The 25298-nt window shown below is 32.4% G+C and overlaps 1 protein-coding gene across 1 annotated transcript; it reads left to right on the top strand.

The window, feature by feature from the left end:
* Window positions 1-2091: 2091 nt before the first annotated feature.
* Window positions 2092-23475, top strand: LOC145324331 (uncharacterized). The gene is made up of 15 exons (XM_080166946.1): window positions 2092-2274; window positions 2536-2612; window positions 3877-3981; window positions 4575-4657; window positions 5122-5204; window positions 5806-5863; window positions 6281-6363; window positions 7380-7497; window positions 7808-7900; window positions 8559-8611; window positions 9113-9216; window positions 9903-10017; window positions 10625-10683; window positions 11234-11351; window positions 23333-23475. Exons 1-15 carry the CDS (start codon window positions 2122-2124, stop codon window positions 23414-23416), a joined length of 1386 nt encoding a protein of 461 aa, XP_080023072.1. The 5' UTR covers window positions 2092-2121; the 3' UTR covers window positions 23417-23475.
* The last annotated feature ends 1823 nt before the right edge of the window (window positions 23476-25298 follow it).

Genomic DNA, 25298 nt, shown 5'->3' with positions numbered 1-25298 from the left:
TTTGGTGAAGCTCTTTATAGTGCCTATAAAAAAAACCAATACACAGACTAAATGACCAATGGTAGGCCAATACATAAACTAAATGACCGATGGTAGGCTTGTATAATTTATTTTTATAGGCACTATAAAAAGCTTTTCTTTAGGTAATTTAAATAGTAATACTATCATACCTCAAAATAGATTAATTACACTGTTCCTGAATTCAATCAAAACATTTTTATGTGACACTGATAAAAAAGACCATAGATGCAAAAGTATAATGTATAAGAAACAAATTATTTACTACAAAAATTTAAATATCTTATCTAAGTGGGCATAAAATTTGAAAATGATAATTTGCTAAAGTAATAACATGATTTTAGTCATTAATACTGTAAAATGAATTTGTATTAAATCATGGCAAATCCCAGTGCACGCCACTATAATTAAATTAAATAACTTTATGTTAAAAAAAGAGAAATTTGCTTTATAAGGTTGGATTGAAAATACATTCAACAATTTTAAATTTAAAAATCCATGAAAGTCACAATCAAAATCTTTGAATTATAGTTAAATTGGTAACTGGGCAAAGTTTTTAAAAAATCAGCCATGAGACGTCATAAAAATGACGTCACATGTCTGATTTTTGAGACACTTTGTCCTCTTACGTTTAACGCACATATGGTCTTTTTTTGGTGGCATATTAAAATGTCTTAATTGAATTAAGAAACACCGTGAAATAGATAAAATATATTAGATTTAAATACCTATAAATATGTACAATGCAATTATTTTCTTGAATTCATGAATATTCTGCCCTGTTTTATTTCAGTAATTTAGCTGCTTAGAGTCTGTTGCTGCCGGGACTGTAAATTATATCAGTACCCAAAAGTTATGGCTCAAAAACTTTGGGTACTTTCATTAAATGTTACTTTGTTGTTTCCAACTTGCAATGTTTAAACTTTTCAACCTAGTATTTTATTCTACAGAAGGATCAATTAATAATTGGATATACATTAATTAATCCTCCATTGTATTATCCCTTAAGATTTCTGATTGCCGCAATAGGTCTGTTTACAGCATAATTACTAAAATAAAGCGTGTTCTATAAGGCTTTGTTTCTCATAGTCTTTCTATAAAGATTTGAAGCCTAACGTTTTGACCTTTAAGTATGACCATTATATCATTGGAAACATTTTGATTATTGCTACCCGCGGCGTTTACATAGTTTTTCCAGAGGTTTTTTTTTTTGACGGGGTGAAAAAGGTGTAAGGAAGGCCTTTAGAGTTTCAATTATAAGAAGGGGAGGGATGATATCCCCTACACCCCCTTCCGTACTCTAATCTGTAAATATGAGTCGTCTTTAGTTTCTAGGGGACCACTATTTAGGTCGGGAGAGGTCGAGAAATTAGCTTACCACCAGCTTTAAAAACCTTAAAACCATCTGTAATGGTTCCCTGAAAAGTAAAGCCCATATAGACAAGTAATATTCTTCAGCTTAAGACATATAACCCTATATATAAGTTTAGATAATAACTATAATCTAACAATCGAAATGAAATGGTATTTATTTAATCTTCATGTGTTATGACCGTTTCCAAACTTCTATTCCAGTTGTTAAATATCTTTTCTCGTATTCATTCGAATCCGGTGGATAGGAACCGGTTCTCATCCATACGAAAAAACTATGTCTAGCATCGTATTATATCCAGCTTTCTACGAATATAAAAATGTACAATCATAAGATTAAAACCAGTTTTTTAGCAGGTGCCTTCGGCACCTCGGGGATAAAAAAACTAGTTTTAATCTCATAATTGTACATTCTATATCCGCGGAAAGCCGTTTATAATACGATGCGAGAAATAACTATTATGTATCTGAATAATTCTACATATTTTATATAAAGGTGGTCCTTTTTCTTCGGTATTTTCTGTAAAGTTGTACGTAACCCTTTAGTCAAATCCACGTATTAAGTCAAACTGTTCTTAATTATGACAAAATATGTATATGTGAATTTGTAAAAATTAAAAACAGTTTGACTTAATAAGCACATTTGACTAAACCGCTACACAAAACTTTACAGAAAATCCACGAAAAAGTAACCCCCTTTCTTAGAATTTTCTTTGATAAATTTCAGATGATATGAAACGGCTAAAGCGCAATGATCTTGTCAGTATACTAGTCCCGCTGCTAATAATATACAATGTTTCATATTTATATGTTTATTCTTCCAACACCAAATTGGTAGAGGGTGAATTTCTTGACAATAAGATTTCTGAAGATTCTTATATTAAGGTTGGTGTTTTAATATTTTTGATAAAAACTTGTTTATTTTCTTCAATTACAAAAATGTATCTATATACAATATACAAACATTCTCTGTCCCAACCTTCATTTTAAATCTATTTAAAAATTTTATGGGGTGGGGGGGAGGTTCTTGCTTGACTAGGCACTTTAAAGAAAACTGACCGATTTCTCATTCTCAATTTTTTTGAGAAATGAGAATAGGCAACACTTGTAGAATAGCTATAAACAATAATTTTTTTTAATTTTTAGAATGACAAAAAGGAGGCGCTTCATATAAGGGAAGAATTACAAGACAATTATGTGCCAATTTTTAATAAATTAATAAGGTATATTCTTTTATTTTTTAAAAGCGAAGCTTTTCTATAATTAGGGTCGGTCCGTACGTCCGTCCGTCCGTGACTTATAGCTTTTTTGTTAATTTAGGCACGTTAGAATTGTCCTATCGATTTTAAATTTTGCATGGTGATCCTTGTAGTAGTTAGGTACAATTTAGAAAGCGTAGAAACTCTATAAACGTTACTAGAATGTTCGTACGTCCATTTTCAACATGTTGATTTTTTCACTTTTTTAATAACAAATGTTTATGTGATATATAATCCGATTGATCTGATTTTTGGAGTACTGATTCCTATTACAACAAGGTACAATGTTATAAGCGAAGCATCTCTAAAATCAAGTCCTAAAAATGTAGGTATGTCCTACGAGAATTAATGTTTGTCTGTTTTAAAGTTTAGGAGCTTCGCTTTTATGGATGTTGTCATCCTTGTTTTACAGTAGATTACACAAAATTGTAAGTAGGATCATTTTTATCTTTAAACAAATATTTTTTCTTTTTATCTGTCAGTATTTTTATATGTCTATCTATCTTTCCAATATATCTGCTTGTCTGTGTATCCATCTTAATATGTTTCTGTCTCTGTGTTTGAATTTTGTTTGTATGTCTGTTGGTCTATTTTTCTGAATACCTGTCAGTCAATATATTTATAATTAAATATATGTTGTTCTATCTAGGGTTGGGCTTGATACTTTTTTTGGCCGGATACCGGATATCCGGCTGATTACTAATTCCGGATATCCGGTATCCGGCGGATATCTTGCTAATGTTTGATATCCGGCAAAATGAATAGAAATCAGCCAGATATCTGACCCAACTCTAGTTCTATCTATCTTTTATTTATTTTTCATATATTTTTGCATCTATGAATATTTTTTTGTATTGGAGTAGGTTTAATATTCAATTCATATGATCTTTCTGATATTTAACTAATCTATGTATTAAGATGGGTCGATTTTGGAGTCAGAATATGGTACAAACACCTGTGTACTGTTTAAACATACGAAACCCCCCAAAAAATTAAATTTAAATAAGTATAAAAACCAACAGTTTCTGAATCTAATGAAATTTAAGTATTTCTTTGGCTAGGATCTAAAATTTTTAAACAAATGTTTGGTTATTATTCTACCCTTCAGTACGAATTCAGGAAGAGTTTCTTATACTATGTTTAAACTGTAAGTGTATGCACCATATACAAAATAAGAAATATCGAAAATCGACCCACTCTACTATATAGTATACATGTATATTTTTAGGGGTGAATTAATATCAAGCCATGAGGTGACAAGTTCTAAAGATGGTATAAATCTTGGGATGGTTATAATTAACCTCAATCCTTCATTTAATGTCAGAGATATTAAGTAAGTTTTTTTTTGTACATTTTGTTGTAAGTAGAGAGAGAGGGGAATATGGGCTGTTTATTACACTAGTCCCCAAAGTTTTTAAACAATGTTTTCCTATTCGTTGTCCTAAAAACTTTGGGGACTTCTGATTGGTTAGTTCATTAAGTTAAGTGTTCAATTGTTTCACTACCAATCTTAATCTATAGAAGGGGTAATTTGTGTATCATGATTAGGGATGTACATTAAATCAATTTATCGGCCATTGTCTTATCCCTGATTGTACAGAAGGAGGGTTTATCCCTCCCCTCCTCGTTGTCCAACCCCCTACAGCCCCCTAAAACAGTATAGTGGGCTTTAAATGAAAAAATTCTAACACCTCTTATATTTAAGGGGTGTGTGAGAATAAAAAATAAGCTCACTTCGCGCGTTAATGTAGGTGGGTTGACATTTACGGAGATGTATCAACCCCCCCTGACAAATACTCACAGATAGACATACAAAAAAAGACAGAAAAATATACTTAATTTAAAATAACAGTCATTATATAGAAATACATATAGATATACGGATTAACAGACAGACATTGAGACGCACTTTATGTATTTTTTTAGACAGTCCTTTGCCAAAAGAACAATAAACACTCTAAACACAATGTTTGATAGAGCTGGCCCTTCCCCAATTCATTTAATAATAGGTAACTATTAGTAGTGAATATACTCTACAAGTTAGTATGTTTGGTCAAACAAAACCAATAAACACACCAAATGAAATGGACATATCAATTCTCTTTTTAACATAGATGGCAACATCCTTAAAGCGAAGCTCTAAAATTGGGTAGCTTAGCCTTCACTGGGTTAGGTTAGCGCAGGTATAGACAACGCCTGCATGTTTGGGGCCCTCCATTAAGGTTAGGCATAAGAAAAAACTACCAGCCCCTCCCTCACTCTTTTATTAGTTTACTTATCAGTAATCTACAGGAACTTTAAGTGCAATCTTTAAAATATTTTGTGTATTTCTCGATATACCTTATTGGTTGTCTAAGACACAAAATAGTTCTTAGATCAGACTGTATAACTATAACTATAATATCAATTAAAGACATCATTATCTATCTAATAAATTTATATATTACTTTAATATCTATCTATCGATTTTTAGTGACAAACAAAGAAAGCAGCAAATGGACAGGTTTCTTCCTGGCTAGCTATCTCGGCAAAAGGCTGACGTTGGGTGCTTTACAGGTGGATAGAAAGATAGTAGATGGATAGCTGGATAGTTGGATGTATTATGTACTTGGCTGGTTAGACGAGGGTTTTTTTCTGGCTAGCTATGTGGGCAAATGGCTTACACAGGGTGCATGACAGGTAGATAGATAGATAGTAGATAGATAGCTGGATAGTTAGATGTATTATGTACTTAGGTGGTTAGATGAGGTTTTTTTTCTGGCTAACTATCTGAGCAAATGGCTTACACAGGGTGCATGACAGGTAGATAGATAGATAGTAGATAGATAGCTGGATAGTTAGATGTATTATGTATTTTTCTGGCTAGCTATCTCGACAAGAGGCTGACGTTGGGTGCTTTACAGGTGGATAGATAGACGGATAGTCGGACAGGAATACATATTTAAATATCTAAATACAATTGATCCGGTTTGTTTCATGCTAGCTGTCTTTTCTAGTTTTGGGTGCCTTATAGATAGATAATTGTTTAGAAAGATATATAAGTAGATGAATATGTTGCAAGATATTTAGAAATAAAACAAGATATATAGATAGACAGCTTAACTACTGTAGAAAGCTTTTATATATTCAATTTTATTATTACATAAATATATTTTAGGAACGAGGTTTTCGTTTTAGAAAAGTTAACTCGCTCCCATCCATAAAGATATCTTTAGGTAAACTATTTAGTAAAGCAGCTACTAAATAACTAATTATAGTATATGTACGTACGTTTTTCCTTCTGCAAAACACAAAATTTATTTTTGACTGCTTCTGAAACATTATTTGCTTGACATTAGTTTAGAAAAATAGCTTTTAATTTATAGACAATATCTGCTTTAAGTAAAAAGGTTACCAATTATTATCTTTTCTGATAAAAAAAATTACATTTTTATAGAAAATTTCTTTATACTTTCTGTAAAATTTTTAAGGTTTCCCTTAAAGTACCAGTTTTTCACCCTTTTTCTAGGTCAGGGTTCGCGTTAGGGTTCGGTCACCAGAGACCATCCCCAATCCTAACTATAATTTTTGATAAGGGGGGATCAGTGCTCCATAAGAACTTTGAGGGAAATCACCATTGTTTTTTTTTTCAGTGGATTGTGATGAAATATCTACTAAACATCCAACTTTTGTGTCAGACATGAAAAATAATATTAACTCTGCTTTAAAAGCCAGTGTAAGTTTTTTATATACTTTTAAAGAAGCGTAGCTGCTCTAAAGTTTACATCTGACCGTACGTCCATATTTCTGTATTTTTTTACTTACAAACTATTACAATAACAAAACAACTTTTTTAGTAGCGTAGCTACCATAGACTCCAAGAATTTGGGGGTGCCTACGGCACAAAATTGTTTGGGGGGGGGGGTAAATACCTCCCCCCCCCAAAATAAAAAATCTCTTAGAAAAAAAAAATTTGCGCACTTCGCGCGCATTTTTAATACTAAATATTTAATAAAATTTAAAAGCAAATTTTACCCCCGGGGTAAAAATTTTAGGGGGGGTAAAAAAAAATTGCAGCGCGCTTCGCGCGCCATTTTACCCCCCCCCCCCCCAAAAAAAAAAAGCTTGGACGTCTATGGTAGCTACTCTAAAGATTCAAAATTTTGGTCTGTATGTCTAAGTTTTTATATATATGCAATAATACAGTTAGACACTACAGTCTACTTTTAAAATTAATGTAAGTTCGCCATGTTTTTTAGTGGCGTAACTTCTTTAAGGTCTAATTTGATGGTCTAAGAACGCTTTCTATAATTCTATTGCCATTAGAATTCTTAAAGATTTATTGGTAAAAGAAAAGAAATTGGGGTTAAGACCATTGAATCGAAAATGATTTTCCTTTCCAAAGTTTTTTTAATCATTGCATTGTTTTGTAGGGAGTAATATTGAATTCTGATTGGGTTGTTCAAAGTTACATTGTCCAAACATTCCCATAAATATATTTGATAAACATAAGCGATGATTTCCTTTAGGGTAATTAGGGAAGAAGCAAAGTAGGCCATTATACCTTTATATTAACTAATGGTAAAATATATCCTGGCCTATCATTGGTCATTTGTATTTTATGACGACATTTTTTATCAGGCACTATTTGTTGCTCATAATTGTTGGGCGAGGGGTATCCATTACTTTTAGAATCCTATTTAATCTTGTTATTAGAATGCTTCTTATATAATAACTATCATATTATTTTAGGATAAATATCGTGCCAATTTCTACTACATCGCTCCCCTCTACCACCTGGCATTTACAAAGCTGAAACATTTACTCTTTATCGATGCATCCGATTTAGAATTTGCCTCCAATATTGAAGGTAGGTTTTTAAGTAACACATCTGGCAATTTCCCTTAAAGTTCCTTTTCAAGCACAGAAATCTTCTTATTTTAAATAATTTTTAAAAAGCTTTCCTTTTTATATGAGTTAAAGTCAGGTTAGATAAGTTTATAAGTTTGTGAGCCGGCAGGGGTTAGGCAAAGGAGACCCCCCCCCCTTATTTTTAACTTATTCCAAATTGAAGGGAGGGGTGGGTTTCAGTGCTAGATTGACAATATGAGTGAAAGTACCAATTGTTTTAATCTTTTTATTACTGCCCTACTTATGATCATTATTATCTTTTTTTCTAGAATTATGGGCAGAAAGAAACCGGACAGACAAGGGGGAAGTTTTAATGTCAATGGGACTCGATCTAGCACCCCATTATCATAATTACATCATGGAATGTTCATACTAAAGACCATTAAACTTCAGAGCTGACATTATTCTACAATATTAAGTAGTAAGGTTTTTATTGCATGAAGCTAAAGATCTTAAAAACGGTTACAAATTTCTTTGGATGGCTTTTTCATTCGCCCTCCCATAGGACTAGGAAACAACTAGTATCAAATAAAAAATGATATGTTTATCGTGAGATAATGTTTTTTAAAACTTCATGGCATTTATATATGTAAGTGTACATGGCCTGGCTAAAATATCTAATTTTTACGTACCACATAACACAATTGTGATTTTGTCATAATCTAATCGAAAATATGTCATAAAATTATTATAAAAATCGATATATTATTGCACCAGATTTTCATTTACTCTGATAAATTAATACTCCCATCTGGCTATTATAATGAAAACCCCAATCCACCCCCATTACCCCAACCACTCCTCTTCTACTGGATGAACGAACTGACCAATAATTATGTTACAAATTAGCATTTTAAATTGGCGAAAATTTCCATATCAATTGTTATTTTGGTTAACAGTTACTTTTTAGAAACTTTTAGACAAAAATTATACAATCAAGCAGCCAGAATTGATGTACAAGACAAACAGACAAACTTCTGATTACTTGATATTGATAGTATGAACAATAAATATGACAGGGATTATATGGGGATGATTACGAAGGTCCCTTGGGTAAACCTGGCAAATTTCAGGTAATGTTTTAAATTTCCTTCAGCAACAGGCAGCCGTCAGTTTGTCCGTCTGTCGGTCTGTCTGTTTGTTTGTCGGTATGTCAGTTCATCTGTCAGTCTGTCCGTTCGTCAATATTTGTTGTCCGGTCATAGAGTGTCAGTAAAGGAAGCGAATGCTTACAGAGATGCCGCGCATCTAAAAAAACATTTCTTTTTTTCCTACAAATATATATAGGGATCTAAAGGAATAAGATAATGGCCGATAAACTGATGTACAATGTAATGATGATAAACAAGATTATCCCTTCTGTAGATTGTAATTAGCTATTGAAACGTTTGGAAACTCAACTTAACGAACCAACCAATCAAAATTGAAATAAAGTCCCCAAAGTTGTTAAGCAAACGAATAAGCAACCGTTATTATAAAACTTTGGGGACTGGTGTATAAAAACAGCCCAATGTCCCTTTTTTCCCTGAAAAATAAATGTTTACTTTCTTCTTTTAATTAAATAATTGTTTTAGGGCCTAAACACTGGAGTTGTCATATACAATTTTGACAAGATGAGACAAAATAATATTTACAACGATTATCTCAACACAGAAAATGCTTATAATGTTCTGCTAAGGTATTAAACTTTTTTAGTAGCGCAGCTACTTTTGTATATGTCTGTTGTCCTACATCCTATAATGGAATATACCAGCCAGGGGCTGCTATTCAGCCAATTAATTCCATATGAAATTGCCGAAAATTAAATATTTTGTTGGAGTAAAACTTGTTTTTGGGATAACTAAAAGGGAAGTGGGTAAGAAGGGGGAAGAAAAATGGAAGGAGGTTGTGGGAAAATTTTCAATTAGAATTGTTTGTCAGAATCACATTCCCTTTTCCCTGATACTAGCCTATGTAGCTTCTAGAGGACTATAGGGGCACTTGATGTGGTGGAGGGTTGAATTCGATCCCCCCAATTTTTATTTTAGTTTAAAAACACCTCTCAAAAAAAATGTTTTGGGGTGGGTACAACCCCCTAAAATAGTTATAAACCTACTCAGGACCTATGAGAAGCTACATTGTAAAGGAGAACCATATCGGTTCAGCGGTTAGCAAGATCCTTGGGTAAAGACAGACAGAGTTACTGTTACATTTATATTAGAAAATTATGAAATAATAAGTAAATATCACAAACAAATTCACATCCTATCATATGACAAATAACATTTACATTTTTTTACTACTGTCAATATTTGATCTTAAATGTAATTTTGTTATTGCTGCGCTGTATTAGAATAGATAAAGCATATTTTTCTTCTTCTAAAGGTACCACATTCCTTTGAACCTAGCCGAACAAGATTTTTTCACATGCATCAATTTTGAACATCCAGAATTATTTGATATCCTTCCTTGTCAGTATAACACACAAGTTTCCCTACAGGTAGATAGATAGATAGATAGATAGATAGATAGATAGATAGATAGATAGATAGATAGATAGATAGATAGATAGATAGATAGATATATAGATAGATAGATAGATAGATAGATAGATAGATAGATAGATAGATAGATAGATAGATAGATAGATAGATAGATAGATAGACAGACAGACAGACAGACAGACAGACAGACAGACAGACAGACAGACATACAGACAGACAGACAGACAGACAGATAGACAGACAGACAGACAGACAGACAGACAGACAGATAGACAGAAAGACAGATATACAAAAAGTTAGATAGATAGATAGATAGATAGATAGATAGATAGATAGATAGACAGACAGACAGACAGACAGACAGACAAACAGACAGACAGACAGATAGACATACAGACAGACATACAGACAGTCAGACAGACAGACATACAGACAAAATGACAGACAGACAGACAGATAGAGAGATAGATTGATTGATAGATAAAAAGTGTTTTACGCTTGTATTTCATTATGTTATTTAATAGACAGAGGCTTTGCCTATAACCTCTAGGGGCCTTTTCACACCAGGTTCACGGGAGATTTTATATTTTTTTTCTGTTTCAGTATTTTACAGAGAAGCACGAGAAAGATTTTAAGGATTTCCATTACTGTGATAAAAAGGAAAAGAAAATAAACTAATGAATTTAAAACAAAATATTAGACTGATTTTTCCGCTAGCCAATAAACAACTCAATTTGTCTGTAATTCTCTTTGGTCAACAAACCATATGATAGGTGTTTGGTATTTCTCGCAGATGCAAGTGAAGATTTTTGGCTGATATGGAGATTTCTATGACAATAAAGCATTTTCTCTTAGGCTTTTTCCGTCTGTCCATCTATTTAATTGCTCTTATATAATTCAAATACTTGTTTTAGCAGTAACCGATTAATTACCGGTTGATTAGAAACGGTTGTTTTTCATACTGATAATCTATATATTGCACCGTGTTACAGACAATTTCTCATGAATACTTAAATAAAGATATTGAAAATAATGTCAGTTTAGTTTTGTTTGACCACTAGGAGCAAACAAAACTGGCTTTAATCTTTAAATTTTAATATCTACTGAAAGCTGTCTATAATACGATGCGATAATAACACTTTCCATAGATTTTTTCTTAAAGAAGTTGTTTTCCTTATTTTCAATAATTTTGTTTATTTTCTTGGTGCAGGAGAATATAAAAATATTCCACCACAACGGGTGTGGCCCGGTGCCAGAAAATTGCGGGAACAAGCGGCTCAAGTCCTTTGAAGAGGATAGAAGTTTGCTTTCCCTACACATGGATGTTGAGGTACTTGTTTTCAGTGGTGTAACTCTTATAAAGCATTAGAGGGAGAAAGGGTTTAATAACTGTATCTCTCCATCGCAACCGTCTTGTGCAACCTTTCTATTGGGTCATTGAAAATCAATCAATGGTATCACTTATATTACACAGCCAAGTAGCAGAAAAAAAATTAGAAGCAGACGAAAGAGGTCTTTGAAAAATGAAGGGAGGTAGTTGGAAAAGTGGGCTGTTTATTACACTAGTCCCCAACGTTGTATAAAAATGTTTTATGAAAACGTTTTATTATTCGTTGGCTTAACAACGTTGGGAACTTTAGTGAGTTTTGATTGGTTGATTCATTAAGTTGAGTGTTCAAACGTCTCAACCAAGAGTCTTAATCGGCAGAAGGGGTAATTTTGTGTATATTCATTGGGGATGTATACTAGGGTGGGTAGATTTTGGACATTTTTTCTCTGAGACCAAAGCGGGGATCTGCAAATGATTTTTATGAGTATAATACACCTCTGGATGATTTAAAATTTATCCTAAGTCTTAAAACCGCTGACGACCAGGCATTCAATTGTATAGCTATTTGTAAATGGGTGTCGAAAATTTATTGAATCAGAACTATTGCTTCGTGGTGCTCCCAGGAAAGGAATTGAGTAGTAGAATCAGGAACTTTTGACCGTTTCAAAAAATCTTTATCTTCCTCTACAAATTGGATAATTCTCAATAAACCTTAAAAAATGGTGTTTTTTTTAGTCATTTCTAAGGCTAGGAACGGGATATTTTGAAACGGACAAAAGTTCCTGATTCTACTACTTAAGGCCTTTCCTGGGAGCCCATGAAACCATAGCCATGAAACCATGAAACCATAGCTCTACAATTGTATGTCTGTTCGTTAAAAGGTTGGTAAATAAATGGTAAGGAAGCGAAATATGACTTTAACTGACTTACAGTCAGAAATTTATTATTAAACTGGGGAAATTAACAAAAATATTTAGCCCTCTAGCACTAATAGCAACTGAGATAATGAGTGGAAAGGACTTGAATATCGTCTTTGCATATTTTTTTACTAAAAAATACATTTTTAAGTGGTCGCATTCTAAATATCAATTTTTAAAATTCTTTTTCAGTCAGAAATTTTATTTAAGTTAGTTTTATCTGTTGCACATCCCCTCTTTGTTTAATTCCGATATGAACCCGCCCTAATGTACACCTATTAATTAGCCATTGTCTTATCCTTTTAGATCCCTGGGCGTAACCTCTCTATAAACAAATCTAGTTTGTCTGTACGTCTGTTTTAAAATATCAAATTGCCTTTGATCTTATGTATCAATGTTAAAGTATAATCTATCTAATCTAATTTGGGAGGGGATTTGTGTTCGAGTCTAGGTTCAAACAACGTATCTCACAACTATTAGCGTTGAATATGTTACTTCGGTTGTGGGGAATCTGGTAGGTCCACGCATTACCTGCATGATCAATTATCTCATGATTTTTAGTTCTTAATTTCTGACGACTTTTTATACAGTTTTGTGCTGTGGGAGGCGTATTGAAACAAGTAAGTTGGGGGGGGGGGGGGGAAAGTACCAATTAAACGGTGTGCGGTCATTTCCGCATATTATCACATCAGCATATTGTTTCATCAATACACAAATTATAGCAAAGCAAATTATATTAGAAGGGGTACACAGTAGTGGATCTAAAGGGATACTACAATGGCCGATAAATTAATATACATCCCCGGCCCTATGATGATACTTAGAATAACCCCTTCTGTAGATTAAAATTTGTGGTTGAAAAGTGTGAACACTCAACCTAATAACTTTGGGGACTATTGTCATTGCCCACTCTTTCTCTGCTGTACAAAGTTTATACTGTGTTAACAAGGACAAAAGGGATGAAAAGTAGAAAATATTTTTTTCATGAAATAAAAGAAATATATTTTTTTTCATTAAATAAAACAAATATATTTTGTATCTTGTATATCAAAATTGTAGATCCTAAATAAATTTTGTTGAGTAATTTACCACATCGTATTATAGACATCTTTCCGTGGATAATTAGTAAAAACAAGGTTCTGAATGCCTGAGCTAACAAAACTGGTGCTAATCTTATGATATTTACTTTAATTCTCATGCAAAATTTCTGTAATATTAATAGTAATAGAGTAGCCCCGCTACTCTAAATTATTTTGTTTTATACCAACTAAGAACTAACGGCAAATTTTCAGATATTTAAATTAATTTTTTTTTTAAAGAATTAATTAATGATTATTAAAATCTCAAAGGCTTTTTTTCTAAGTTTGTTTCAAAAATTAATTTAAATACTATGAAGAAAAAAAATACTTTATCGATGTACTTAATAGCTTAATGTACTTTTCTTCAATTTATACATGGAAACGTTTTATGGGGGCGTTGTTCAAAAAAGTGGTTTAAACACCACCAATAATTAAAATTTAAACAAAAATAAAAATCTGTATATTAATGTATTTTATATACATAGATATATTTAAATCTTTTATTACAAGCGACTTTAGATAAAGTATCAATTAATTCACATGCGTCGCATGTGTTTGAATGTATTCGCATCAATGTAAATTATGTTTGCATGGATAAATGGAGTTGAAATATGGATCTTGAAATTGTTGGCGAATTTTATCTATAATTTAGATGTCTGTCAGCTTGTCATTGTAACTTTTTTTCTGCTTTTGTAAAAAATATTGGAAAACGAATCAGTTTTTTACTGTCAGTGAGTAAATACATATTAGTTTTTTTAAAAGCAATGCTTTTCTATAATTATGGTCTGTCCGTCTGTATGTGAGTTTATTTTATTCTGGGACAGTTAGCTATTCCGGTTAATTTAAACAGGTTAGAATTGTCCTATCAATTTCAAACTTTACATGTTGATTCCTATAAAAATTAGGTACAATTTAGAAAGTGTAACAACTTTATATTGACTTATGTTTAAAATTCTGCTTATTAAGTTCTGACACTCTACAAGTGTTAATGTTCGTTTGTCCTACCATTTAAGAGCTTTGCTTATATGGATGTTGGCTTCCATGTTTGGTTGTTGTTAAAATGAGGAGTTATGTTATAAGATATGTGCCAGAGGGCAATTCTAGGTGAATTTTGTTAAGGGGGGCAGCAGTTCTGACACTTTTGCGTAAACAGGGAGCATAGGCTTTGTCTTTGGAGTGAGAGGATAGATTATTCAATAAAAAAAGTTTAGTTTTGGGGTGTATTTTCCTTATATCTATTTTTTTGATAGGTCTCCAGGTTCAGGTGCTGCAGGCTGGAAGGTCACTTCTGGACAGGTATAAATGAAAAAAAAATTTGTTTGAAATCTGGCTCCAGGTTTAGGTACTGCAGGCCTCCAGGTGGATCCTGGACAGGTAAAACAAAAAATTTTCAGTTTTAAAGTTAGAGAATAACTTATTTAACAAAAGTTGCTACTTTATGGATAGTACTAGCGGCTACGCCCCTAGAGGCCTCTAATGGCACTTTAAATGTTTTTTTTATATTTAAAATATGTCTATGTTGCTTTTGACATTTATATTTGCGTTTAACTCTCTTTCTAAAATTAAGAAACGTAAAAAAAATTTCGATTTTTTGTGATTTCTCTTGGGAGGGTGGTGGTACCCTCCCCCAAAATAGTTAAAAACCTTCCCGGGACCTATGAGAATATACCCTTTTAAGAAGAACCCGATCAGTTCAGTGGTTAGTGAGATCCTTAGGTACAGACAAACAGACAAACACCCTGTTACTTTAGTATAAGGATTAACCAATTTGAAGATAAATTTGAAATCGGGCTCCAGGTTCAGGTACTGCAGGCCTCCAGCTGGATCCTGGACAGGTTAAAAACTAAAAATTTTTACTTTTGAAGTTAGAGCATAACTTATTTAACAAAATTTGCTACTTTATGGATGGTATTAACCAATTTGAAGATAAATTTGAAATCGGGCTCTAGGTTAGATTAGATTAGATTAGATTTATTATTCTTGGGTGTACATACATAGAAAAAAAAACTACAATAATAAATGAATTAAATGAATATTATATACATTTATATATACAGAAAAATTATATTGATATGGTTAATTTATAAAAATATTTTCTTCCCAAATGGCAGTTTCCTAAAAAATAGGAGTATGCAGTAATGTGTATTCACACATTGTTTTCATACAGGCCATATAAATAAGACAAAAAAAGATAATAAGCAATAAATGAAATCATATTGGAGAGGAAAGAATGATAATAGGAAGGATTGATTAGGGCATACAAGTCTCACACCATTATTGCAATAATAGAAATTTAAAAAATTTTAAACAAATAAATTTTGATTAATTTATCAGATTTCAAACAATATTGAAAAGAAATATAAATTTATCTACATTCTTGACATAATGGGTTGTTACACACTAGAATTAAGCTTGATAACAAAGATTCTTTTAGATTTTTAATAAATTTTTTTCTTGGTTGATTGTGGGTTAATAAATCATTATTACAATGGTTATTCCATAATTCTTGAAAATGATACTTAGGAAATCTTTCAATAGATTTAAACTTCGGCTTTTTAACATCAAACATATTTGAGTTTCTAAGATTTCTGGTATGTAATTGGTTACGGCGAAGCCATGTACCTTGAAAGGAACTTGGTAGCTTACTGTTTATAAAATCATACATAAATAATAATTTCAAATAATTAGCTGATTCATGTAAAGGAAGGACATTCATTTTTTTAAATAAAGGCATTGTGTGTGAGATGTGTTTCTTACTAAAAACAATTCTTATTGCCTTTTTTTGCAATTTAATTAATGGTTCCATAGTAGATTTAAGACCACAACTCCAGGCAGGTAAACAGTAAAGTAAATGACTATTTATAAGGGAATGAAAAAGCATTTTTTTGCTATCTAAATTCAGTATATGTTTAGCTCTATTTATAAGAAATAAGGAACTAGAAATTTTTTTACGTAAATGTTCTACATGATATTTAAAATTTAAAGAAGGATCTATAAATACACCTAGGAATTTAATTGCAGGAATATTGCTACTTGAATTGACATAATTTAAGATTTTTATTTTCTCAGGATCAAACTCATTTTCATTGTTAAAGTTTAGCTTAATATTAAGAGCATTCCAATCAATAGTATTTTCGTTTTTATTAAATATCATAATTTTAGTTTTATCAGGATTTAAGCTCATTTGATTACTCCTAAACCAATCAGATATCTTTTTAAGTTCATTGTTTAATTTCAGTTTTATCTCTGTAAAGTTTTTACCAGAAATTAAAAAATTACTGTCATCAGCAAATAATAGGGTAAATAAATCAGTACAGTTTTTAAGATCATTTATGTAGATTAAAAATAGAATTGGTCCTAAAATAGAGCCCTGTGGGACGCCTCTATCTATTTTCAGCTTTGTTGAGTCAGTGTTGTTTACATGTACAAATTGCTGTCTATTACTTAAATAATTTTTAAACCATTCAAGTTCAATGCCATTAATGCCAATTTTTGACAACTTTTTAATTAAAATATGGTGTGGAATTGTTTCAAAACATTTTGCAAGATCACAGAAGACTCCAATTACAGTTTTATTATCGTTTTTTGCTTTGGCTATGTAATTTTAGAGGTGTACTACAGGGTGTATTGTAGACTTTTTTAATTGAAATCCATACTGATGTTCAAAAATGATATTATTACTAAACAAATAACAAGAAAGTTGTTGATAAATGACTTTTTCTAAAACTTTTGAGAAAATAGCTAATAAACTTATTGGCCTATAGTTTGATGGATCAGCTTTTTCATTAGAATTATTCCCTTTTAACTTAAAAATAGGTATAACTTTTGCGATTTTTAATTCAGAAGGTATTTTTCCAGTTAAAATAGTTTGGTTAAAGACATGAGAGAGAGGAAGAGCAATAACAGAAATTATTTTCTTTAAAAAAGAATTTAACAGGCCAAAAATGTCCATACTTTGTTTATTTCCCATTTTTTTAACAATATTTATAACTATATTTGGGTTTATTGTATGCATTTTAAAACTGGAATTATAATTAGGTATATAGCTACACGGATCAATGTTAGAAGGATTTATTTTAGATGATATCTTGCTTGCTACAGAAGTGAAGTGTTCATTCAATTTCTCAGAAATTTCTGCATTATCCAAATATATAGAATCATTAAACTTCAATTCATTGATACATGTTGCTTTATCTTTTGTTTTTCGGATTGCATCTCTAATAATATCCCAAGTTTTCCTCAAGTCAGATTTACATTTTTTTAGCTCATTACAATAATACAATTTTTTAGCTGTTTTTATTGCACGATTATAGACATTTCTATATCTATTATATATCCTAATATTTTCAGCAGTTGGTTCATTAATACTTAACGTTGACAATTCAAATTTTTTATCTCTACATCTCATTAAACCATCAGTCATAAATTTTTCAATTTTATGTATGTTCTTATTAATTCTTATCTTTTGTAAAGGAAAAGAAAGTTCATAAAATTCATTAAAAAGCTCATAAAATTTATTAAAGCAATGTTGGGGTTCCATACTGTTAGTTACATTTTCCCAATTAACATTTCTTAATAGATTGATAAACTCAGTAATTTTTTCTTCATTAATATTTCTTGTAAAAATAAAAGATTCTTTACTTGCTTTATATGAATAAGGTGTTATTGTGAAAATTGGAAAATGATCAGATATATCATTTAATAAAATTCCTGAATGAAAACTATTATCTTTTGCGTTAGTAAAAATTTGGTCAATACATGTTGCTGTTGTTCTAGAAATTCTTGTTGGTTTTGTTATCAAAGATAAAAAACCATTTGCAATGCAATTTTCAAGAAAATCATTTGTTTTTTCATGACAATAGTATTTTAGAATATCAAAATTAGAATCTGTGAAAATGTAAGAGGCACATTTAAAAGACATTAATTTACTTTGTAGGTTAGAAAAATTATCAATAAAAAAATCCATTTGTTGAGATTCTGTAAATCCAATTTTAGTAGTATTAGGCTGGTAGACATTACTTACAACAAATTTCTCTCTGTTATATTCAAGTTGAATTGTGAGTGACTCAAATAAACCTTCTTCAAATGTTGACAATTCATTCAATATTTTGAATTTTAGATTTTTATGAATATAATAGGCTATCCCGCCGCCCCCTTTATTCTTTCTACACTTATAGATAAAGATATAATCATCTATTTTAAAAATATCTTGGTCATAGATAGTCCAGACTTCTTGCAATGATATTACATCTATTATGACTTTATTTTCTTTTAAATAATCTATATATTCTTTAAGCTGAATAAATTTACTATTGAGACTTTGTATGTTCCAAGAGAGAAATTTTAATGTTTTAAATTGTTTACATTTTTCAATAAATTGTTTGTTATTAAAATATGCACATGATAAATCAATTTCATAATACGGATTTTCATAATTATTACCATTTAATGTAGAATCTTTATATCTAGATAAGAAATCATATTCAATATTATTTAAAATCTGACAGATACTGCCCACCCTATCGAAAATCATTACATAAATATAGTGTGAGACATATACATAAAAGGTATAATGAAGAAAGGAAGTTGGGGCTGTAAGGGGAAAATAGGGAGAAGTTTTTAATGAATGAAAGATATGGAAATTGGGTGTAATTTAACATATAAACAAAGATCACTAACAAGGGTATAAAATTATATTTACACTAGCGGCTTCGCCCCTAGCCTCTAGGGGCTTTGCCCCAAGAAAAAAAATAATTTTCTGCACCAGCACCAGCAGCACCAGCTGCACCAGCTCCAGCAGCTGCACCAGCTGCACCAGCAGCACCAGGAGTATTTTTTTGGGGGGGTAAATTTTCATTTTTGGGGGGGTTGGGGGTGTCCCACCCCCCAAGAAAATAGCTTAAAACCACCACAGGACCGATAGGTATATACCCTGAAGAGTAGAATCCAATCGGTTCAGTGGTTACCGAGATCTTAAGCTTCAGACGGACAGACGGACAGACGGACAGACAGACGGACAGACATCGTTCTACTTTGTATTATAGATGAAGCAATTTTTAGTTGCGAAGCTACTCTATAATTAAAATATTGTAAAATATAATGTAAGAGGATAAAACTTAATCAAAGTATTACATATAATAGAATAATAATGTTTATCTCTTAACAATATTTCTCAATTATTTGATTGGGTGTGATTTCAAACATTTTTACTTTAAATACTTTCTCACTCTTTTTAGTAATAAATTTGACAATTTTGCCATCTAAATGCCAAACTTTTTCAAATTTCTCAGATTGAATCAATTTTTGCATGACAGCATAACGGCGTTTAGTAAGATCAGGTTCAGGTACTGCAGGCCTCCATGTGAATTCTGGACAGGTAAAAACTGAAAAATTTTACTTTTGAAGTTAGAGCATAACTTATTTAACAAAAGTTGCTACTTTATGGATATTATTAACTCATTAGAAGAAGAATTTTAAATCGGGCTCCAGGTTCTTGCGGGCCTCCATGTGAATTCTGGACAGGTAAAAACTGAAAAATTTTACTTTTGAAGTTTAAACAAAACTTATTTAACAAAAGTTACTACTTTATGTATAGTATTAAATAATTTAAAGAAAAATTTGTAATTGATTTCAAATTTTTCTTCAAATGAGTTAATACCTATTATCCATAAAGTAACTTTTGTTTAAGAAGTTATGCTCTAACTTTAAAAGTAAAAACAAGTAAATACTGTCCATAAAGTAGCAACTTTTGTTAAGTTTGTTTTGTTCTAACTTCAAAAGTAAAAATTTTAAGTTTTTACCTGTCCAGGATCCACCTGGAGGCCTGCAGTACCTGAACCTGAAGCCCGATTTCAAATTTTTCTTCACATGAGTTAATACTATCCATAAAGTAGCAACTTTTGTTAAAAAACTTATGCTCTAACTTTAAAACTCAAATTTTTCAGTTTTTACCTGTCCAGAATTTACCTGGAGGCCTGCACTACCTGAACCTGGAGCCTGATTTCAAATTTTTCATCAAATTAGTTCATACCATCCATAAAGTAGCAACTATTGTTTAATGAGTTTTGTTCTAACTTCAAAATTAAAATTTTTTAGTTTTTACCTGTCCAGAATTCACCTGGAGGCCTGCAGGACCTGAACCTGGAGGCTGTTTTTTTTATTTTTTCTTCATATATGCTCATAAAATCCCAAAAGATGAATATTTGGTTTAATAAGTTGATCTCTAACTCTTCAAACAATTTTTTTTTTCATTTACACCTGTCCAGAAGTGACCTTCCAGCCTGCAGCACCTGAACCTGGAGACCTATCAAAAAATTTAAATATAAGGAAAATACACCCCAAAACTAAACTTTTTTTTTTAATAACCCATCCTCTCACTCCTAAGATAAAGCCTATGCTCCCTGTTTACGCAAAAGTGTCAGAACTGCTGCCCCCCTAATTAGTAAGTAGCGAAGCTACTCTATAATTTGAAATGTCTGTCCGTCTATCTGAGAAAGAATAGGGGAAACGATTTTCTCGGCTCCTGTTTAAGATAGAAGGATGAAATTTCTTGTCAACAATCTTTTTAATATGGAGTATAATCAAGTATAAAACATGGATGCCAGTCGGACTCCTTTTTAGCAGGTTTTAGGCTATTTTTAAATTTTTCTATTTTTTCTCCATATCTTTGGTGTTTATGGTCCGATTTTCAAAATTTTTTCATTTACAGATATCAAAATTAAATTTCCCGTCAATTAAAGATAACAACCATGACGATCCGACTGCCTTTTTGTAGGTTTTAGGCTATTTTTATATTTTTCACATTTTCTCCATATCTTTGGTGTTTATTGTCCGATTTTCAAAACTTTTTCAGTTCTAGATATCAAAATTAAATATTCTGTCGTTTTAAGAAAACAAACATAGCAGTAAGACTGCCTTTTAGCAGGTTTTTGGCTATTTTTATATGTTTTATATGTTTCCCCATTTCTTTGGTGTCCAATTTTCAAACTTTTTTTTGAATATCAGAATCAAAATAATTTTTCCCAATGTTATGAGCATCTTTTATGGCGTCAATGTACAAAATAAAACAAGGTTTCACTCCTAAGATAAAGCCTATGCTCCCTGTTTACGCAAAAGTGTCAGAACTGCTGCCCCCCTAATTAGTAAGTAGCGAAGCTACTCTATAATTTGAAATGTCTGTCCGTCTATCTGAGAAAGAATAGGGGAAACGATTTTCTCGGCTCCTGTTTAAGATAGAAGGATGAAATTTCTTGTCAACAATCTTTTTAATATGGAGTATAATCAAGTATAAAACATGGATGCCAGTCGGACTCCTTTTTAGCAGGTTTTAGGCTATTTTTAAATTTTTCTATTTTTTCTCCATATCTTTGGTGTTTATGGTCCGATTTTCAAAATTTTTTCATTTACAGATATCAAAATTAAATTTCCCGTCAATTAAAGATAACAACCATGACGGTCCGACTGCCTTTTTGTAGGTTTTAGGCTATTTTTATATTTTTCACATTTTCTCCATATCTTTGGTGTTTATTGTCCGATTTTCAAAACTTTTTCAGTTCTAGATATCAAAATTAAATATTCTGTCGTTTTAAGAAAACAAACATAGCAGTAAGACTGCCTTTTAGCAGGTTTTTGGCTATTTTTATATGTTTTATATGTTTCCCCATTTCTTTGGTGTCCAATTTTCAAACTTTTTTTTGAATATCAGAATCAAAATAATTTTTCCCAATGTTATGAGCATCTTTTATGGCGTCAATGTACAAAATAAAACAAGGTTTCGTGTTTATTTTCTCCGAAAAATCTATTCTTCATTTTAAAAATACACCTTAAATCTACTTGTACACATTCCCCTCTACGATTTTTTTGTGCTTCGCTACTTATGGATGTTGTCATCCTTGTTTTATTATCATTAATAAATTTATTTGATGAAACCATATCCCTATTTCATAAAATAATTCAATAACCCCTTAACATTTGGGGGAAGGGGGGGGGAGAGACTTAAATGCCACCTCCCCCTTCTGGTTTTTAGTAGCGAAGCTACTCTATAATTCGAAATGTCCGTCCGTCCGTCCGTCTGCCCGTCCGTCTGTTTGTCCGTCTGTCCGTCCGTCTGTCCGTCTGATCGTCTGTTCGTCTGTCCGTCCGTCTATCTGTCCGTCTGTCCATCTGTCTCTCCGCCCGTCTGTCCGCCCGTCTGTCCGCCCGTCTGTCCGCCCGTCTGTCCGCCCACCTGTCCGTCCGTCTGTTCTTCCGTCCGTCTTTCCGTCCGTCTCTCCGTCCGCTTGTCCGTCCGTCTGTCCGTCCGCCTGTCCGTCCGTCTGTCCGTCCTTCTGTCTGTCCTTCCGTCCCTCTGTCCGTCTACTCTATAATTCGAAATGTCCGTCTGTCTGTCTGCCCGTCCGTCTGTCCGTCTGTCTTTCTGTCCGTCTGTCCTTCCGTCCCTCTGTCCGTCTACTCTATAATTCGAAATGTCCGTCTGTCTGCCCGTCCGTCTGTCTGTCTGTCCGTCCGTCCGTCTGTCCGTCCGTCTGTCTGTCTGTGCGTCCGTCCGTCCGTCTGTCCGTCCGTCCGACTGCCCGTTCGTCCGTCTGTCCATCCGTCCGGAAGGGTACCGACCGTTTAAGGTTAAACATAGAGTAAATTCGCTACTAAAAACTTAAACTCTAAAGTCATCAGAGGTGTAACACGAATTTTATTTAGTTTCCTGGGAAGTTGTCTCCGATACCATCGCTAATTTTAAAAATCAAATTAACGTTTTTGCTGTACAAAATTAAATATTTTAATAATTTTTAGTGCATTTTAATATGGAATGTAAATATTCTAAATAGAAAAAATTAATTTAAGGCGTTGCAAAGTTTTAAGTTCGCCAAATTTGAGATATGCCTGAGAGCCGGACCTACCATTTAAACTACAACCGTTACTTCTGCTTCTTTGTAAAGGACATGGGAAAGTCATATTAATTAATCGCATTATACATTATTTTTTATAGGTGTTTTGGAGATTTATGGCCAATATGGTATTAGATGCATCCCAAGACAAGAGAAAGAAAATTTATCATAAACTAATTGTATAATTTTTAAATATTATTCTTTAACTGAATTTTTATACTTATTAATAAATTCATATAATCCAGTAATTATATTTTCTCGTATTCATTCGAATCCGGTGGATAGGAACCGGTTCTCATCCATACGAAAAAACTATGTCTAGCATCGTATTATATCCAGTTTTCTACGAATATAGAAATGTACAATCACAAGATTAAAACTAGTTTTAATCTTATAATTGTACATTCTATATCCGCGGAAAGCCGTTTATAATACGATACGAGAAATAACTATTAAAAAGCTACTCTATAACTCTAAATGTTTGTCATTTTTTTACTTCTATAAACATTGATAAAATAAGGATGACAACATCTATAAAAAAAATCACTCCTCAATAAAGTCAGATGGCATCAAAACAATGACGACAATATGTAAACAATGACCACTTTTTGTTAAAGCCAAAAAGTCGATATAAACCCTGGAAGTTGCAATGTCAATGTTTTTAAAAGGGGCGCTTTCTATTTTGTTTCAATAACTTTATTTTTAAAACTAGCGGCTATGCAAATAGAGGCCTTTAGGGGCACTTAAGGAGGGTTAAATCCCAAGACTTATTTTTTAGACTATAAAAAAAAAATTTTGGGGGGGGTAAATTTTTTTGTAGGGGCGATTCCTCTTCGGATGGTGGTGGTACCCTCCCCCAAAATAGTTATAAACTTTCCTGGGACCTATGAGAAGCTACCCTGTTTTGGAGAACCCGATCGGTTCAGCGGTTAGCCAGATCCTTCGCTACAGACAAAAAAGCTTACTACTTTATATAATAGGACTAGCGGCTTCGCCCCTAGCCTATAGGGGCTTTGCCCCAAGAGGTGATAAAAAAAATTAAGGTGAAATTCGTAAAAGGACCAAGGAAATCTTCTGCAATAAAAAAAAATGGGGGGGATTTTTTTTTGTTTTTTGGGGGGGTTGGGGGTGTCCCATCCCCCAAGAAAATAGCCTAAAACCACCACAGGACCAGTAGGTATATTCCCTGAAGAGTAGAGCACATTCGGTTCAGCGGTTACCGAGATCTTAAGCTTCAGACGGACAGACAGACGGACAGACATTGTTCTACTTTGTATTATAGATGGTGGCATTTTATATAGGGGGGAATTTTCTTGGGACAGTGAAGGTACTCTCTCCCAAAATAGTCATAAACCATCCAAGGACCTATGAGAAGCTACATTGTAAAGAAAAATCATTTCGGTTCAACGATTAACGAGATCCTTCGGTACAAACATATAGACACACAGGAATCCTGTTACTTTTATATAAGTTGATGTGTTAGTTTTATGAAGTAGCGAAACTACTCCATAATTCACTTTGTCTGTGTAAACCCCCAAAAATGTCTTAGTGGGCGAAAACGGTCTCTTTCTATGTCATCCCGTATGTATTAAAGTAATGCTTTATAAGACCATTCAAAAACATTTAAGGTTTCGTGATTTGTTTTATTGAAGTTAATGTATATTTTTATGACACTGCTCATCAGTTCATTTTTTTCCGGATGTCAGTCCATAATTTTTTATTTTTGCTACTTAACTACTTTTGTCATCCTTGTTTATAATCATGATTTTGTTTGTTTATTTGTGATCAGTAGTGTATAGGAAAGCGAATCTTTTACTTTTACACAATTAGGGTCATTGTGTACGTAAAGCTTGTACAGGAGAGGGGTAAAGTATAGATTTTGTAATGGATGTAGAATATACGTGGATATTATTACAGGGTACAAGTTGTCGTCATTTTAGCTTGCTAACATGGAAACCGTTTGTTGGCCAATTCGTTCATCCAGTAGGAGGGGAGGGGATATTTAGCCCGCTGCAAGTTTCACTTTATTGCAGAACATAAAAATCTGGTGTAAGATCCACGTAATGA

Source organism: Acartia tonsa, chromosome 7 (genome assembly GCF_053477335.1).
Source record: "Acartia tonsa isolate MP-2025a chromosome 7, ASM5347733v1, whole genome shotgun sequence".
NCBI classification, from domain to species: Eukaryota; Metazoa; Arthropoda; class Copepoda; order Calanoida; family Acartiidae; genus Acartia; species Acartia tonsa.
This window is presented reverse-complemented; position numbering and strand designations above follow the sequence as displayed.

Coding starts and splice junctions, on each gene's coding strand:
- LOC145324331 (XM_080166946.1), top strand. CDS start 2,122: ATGAAACGGCTAAAGCGCAATGATCTTGTCAGTATACTAGTCCCGCTG. Junction 3,982..4,574: donor TTTAATGTCAGAGATATTAA/GTAAGTTTTTTT, acceptor GTATTTTTTTAG/ACAGTCCTTTGCCAAAAGAA. Junction 10,018..10,624: donor ACACACAAGTTTCCCTACAG/GTAGATAGATAG, acceptor TTTCTGTTTCAG/TATTTTACAGAGAAGCACGA.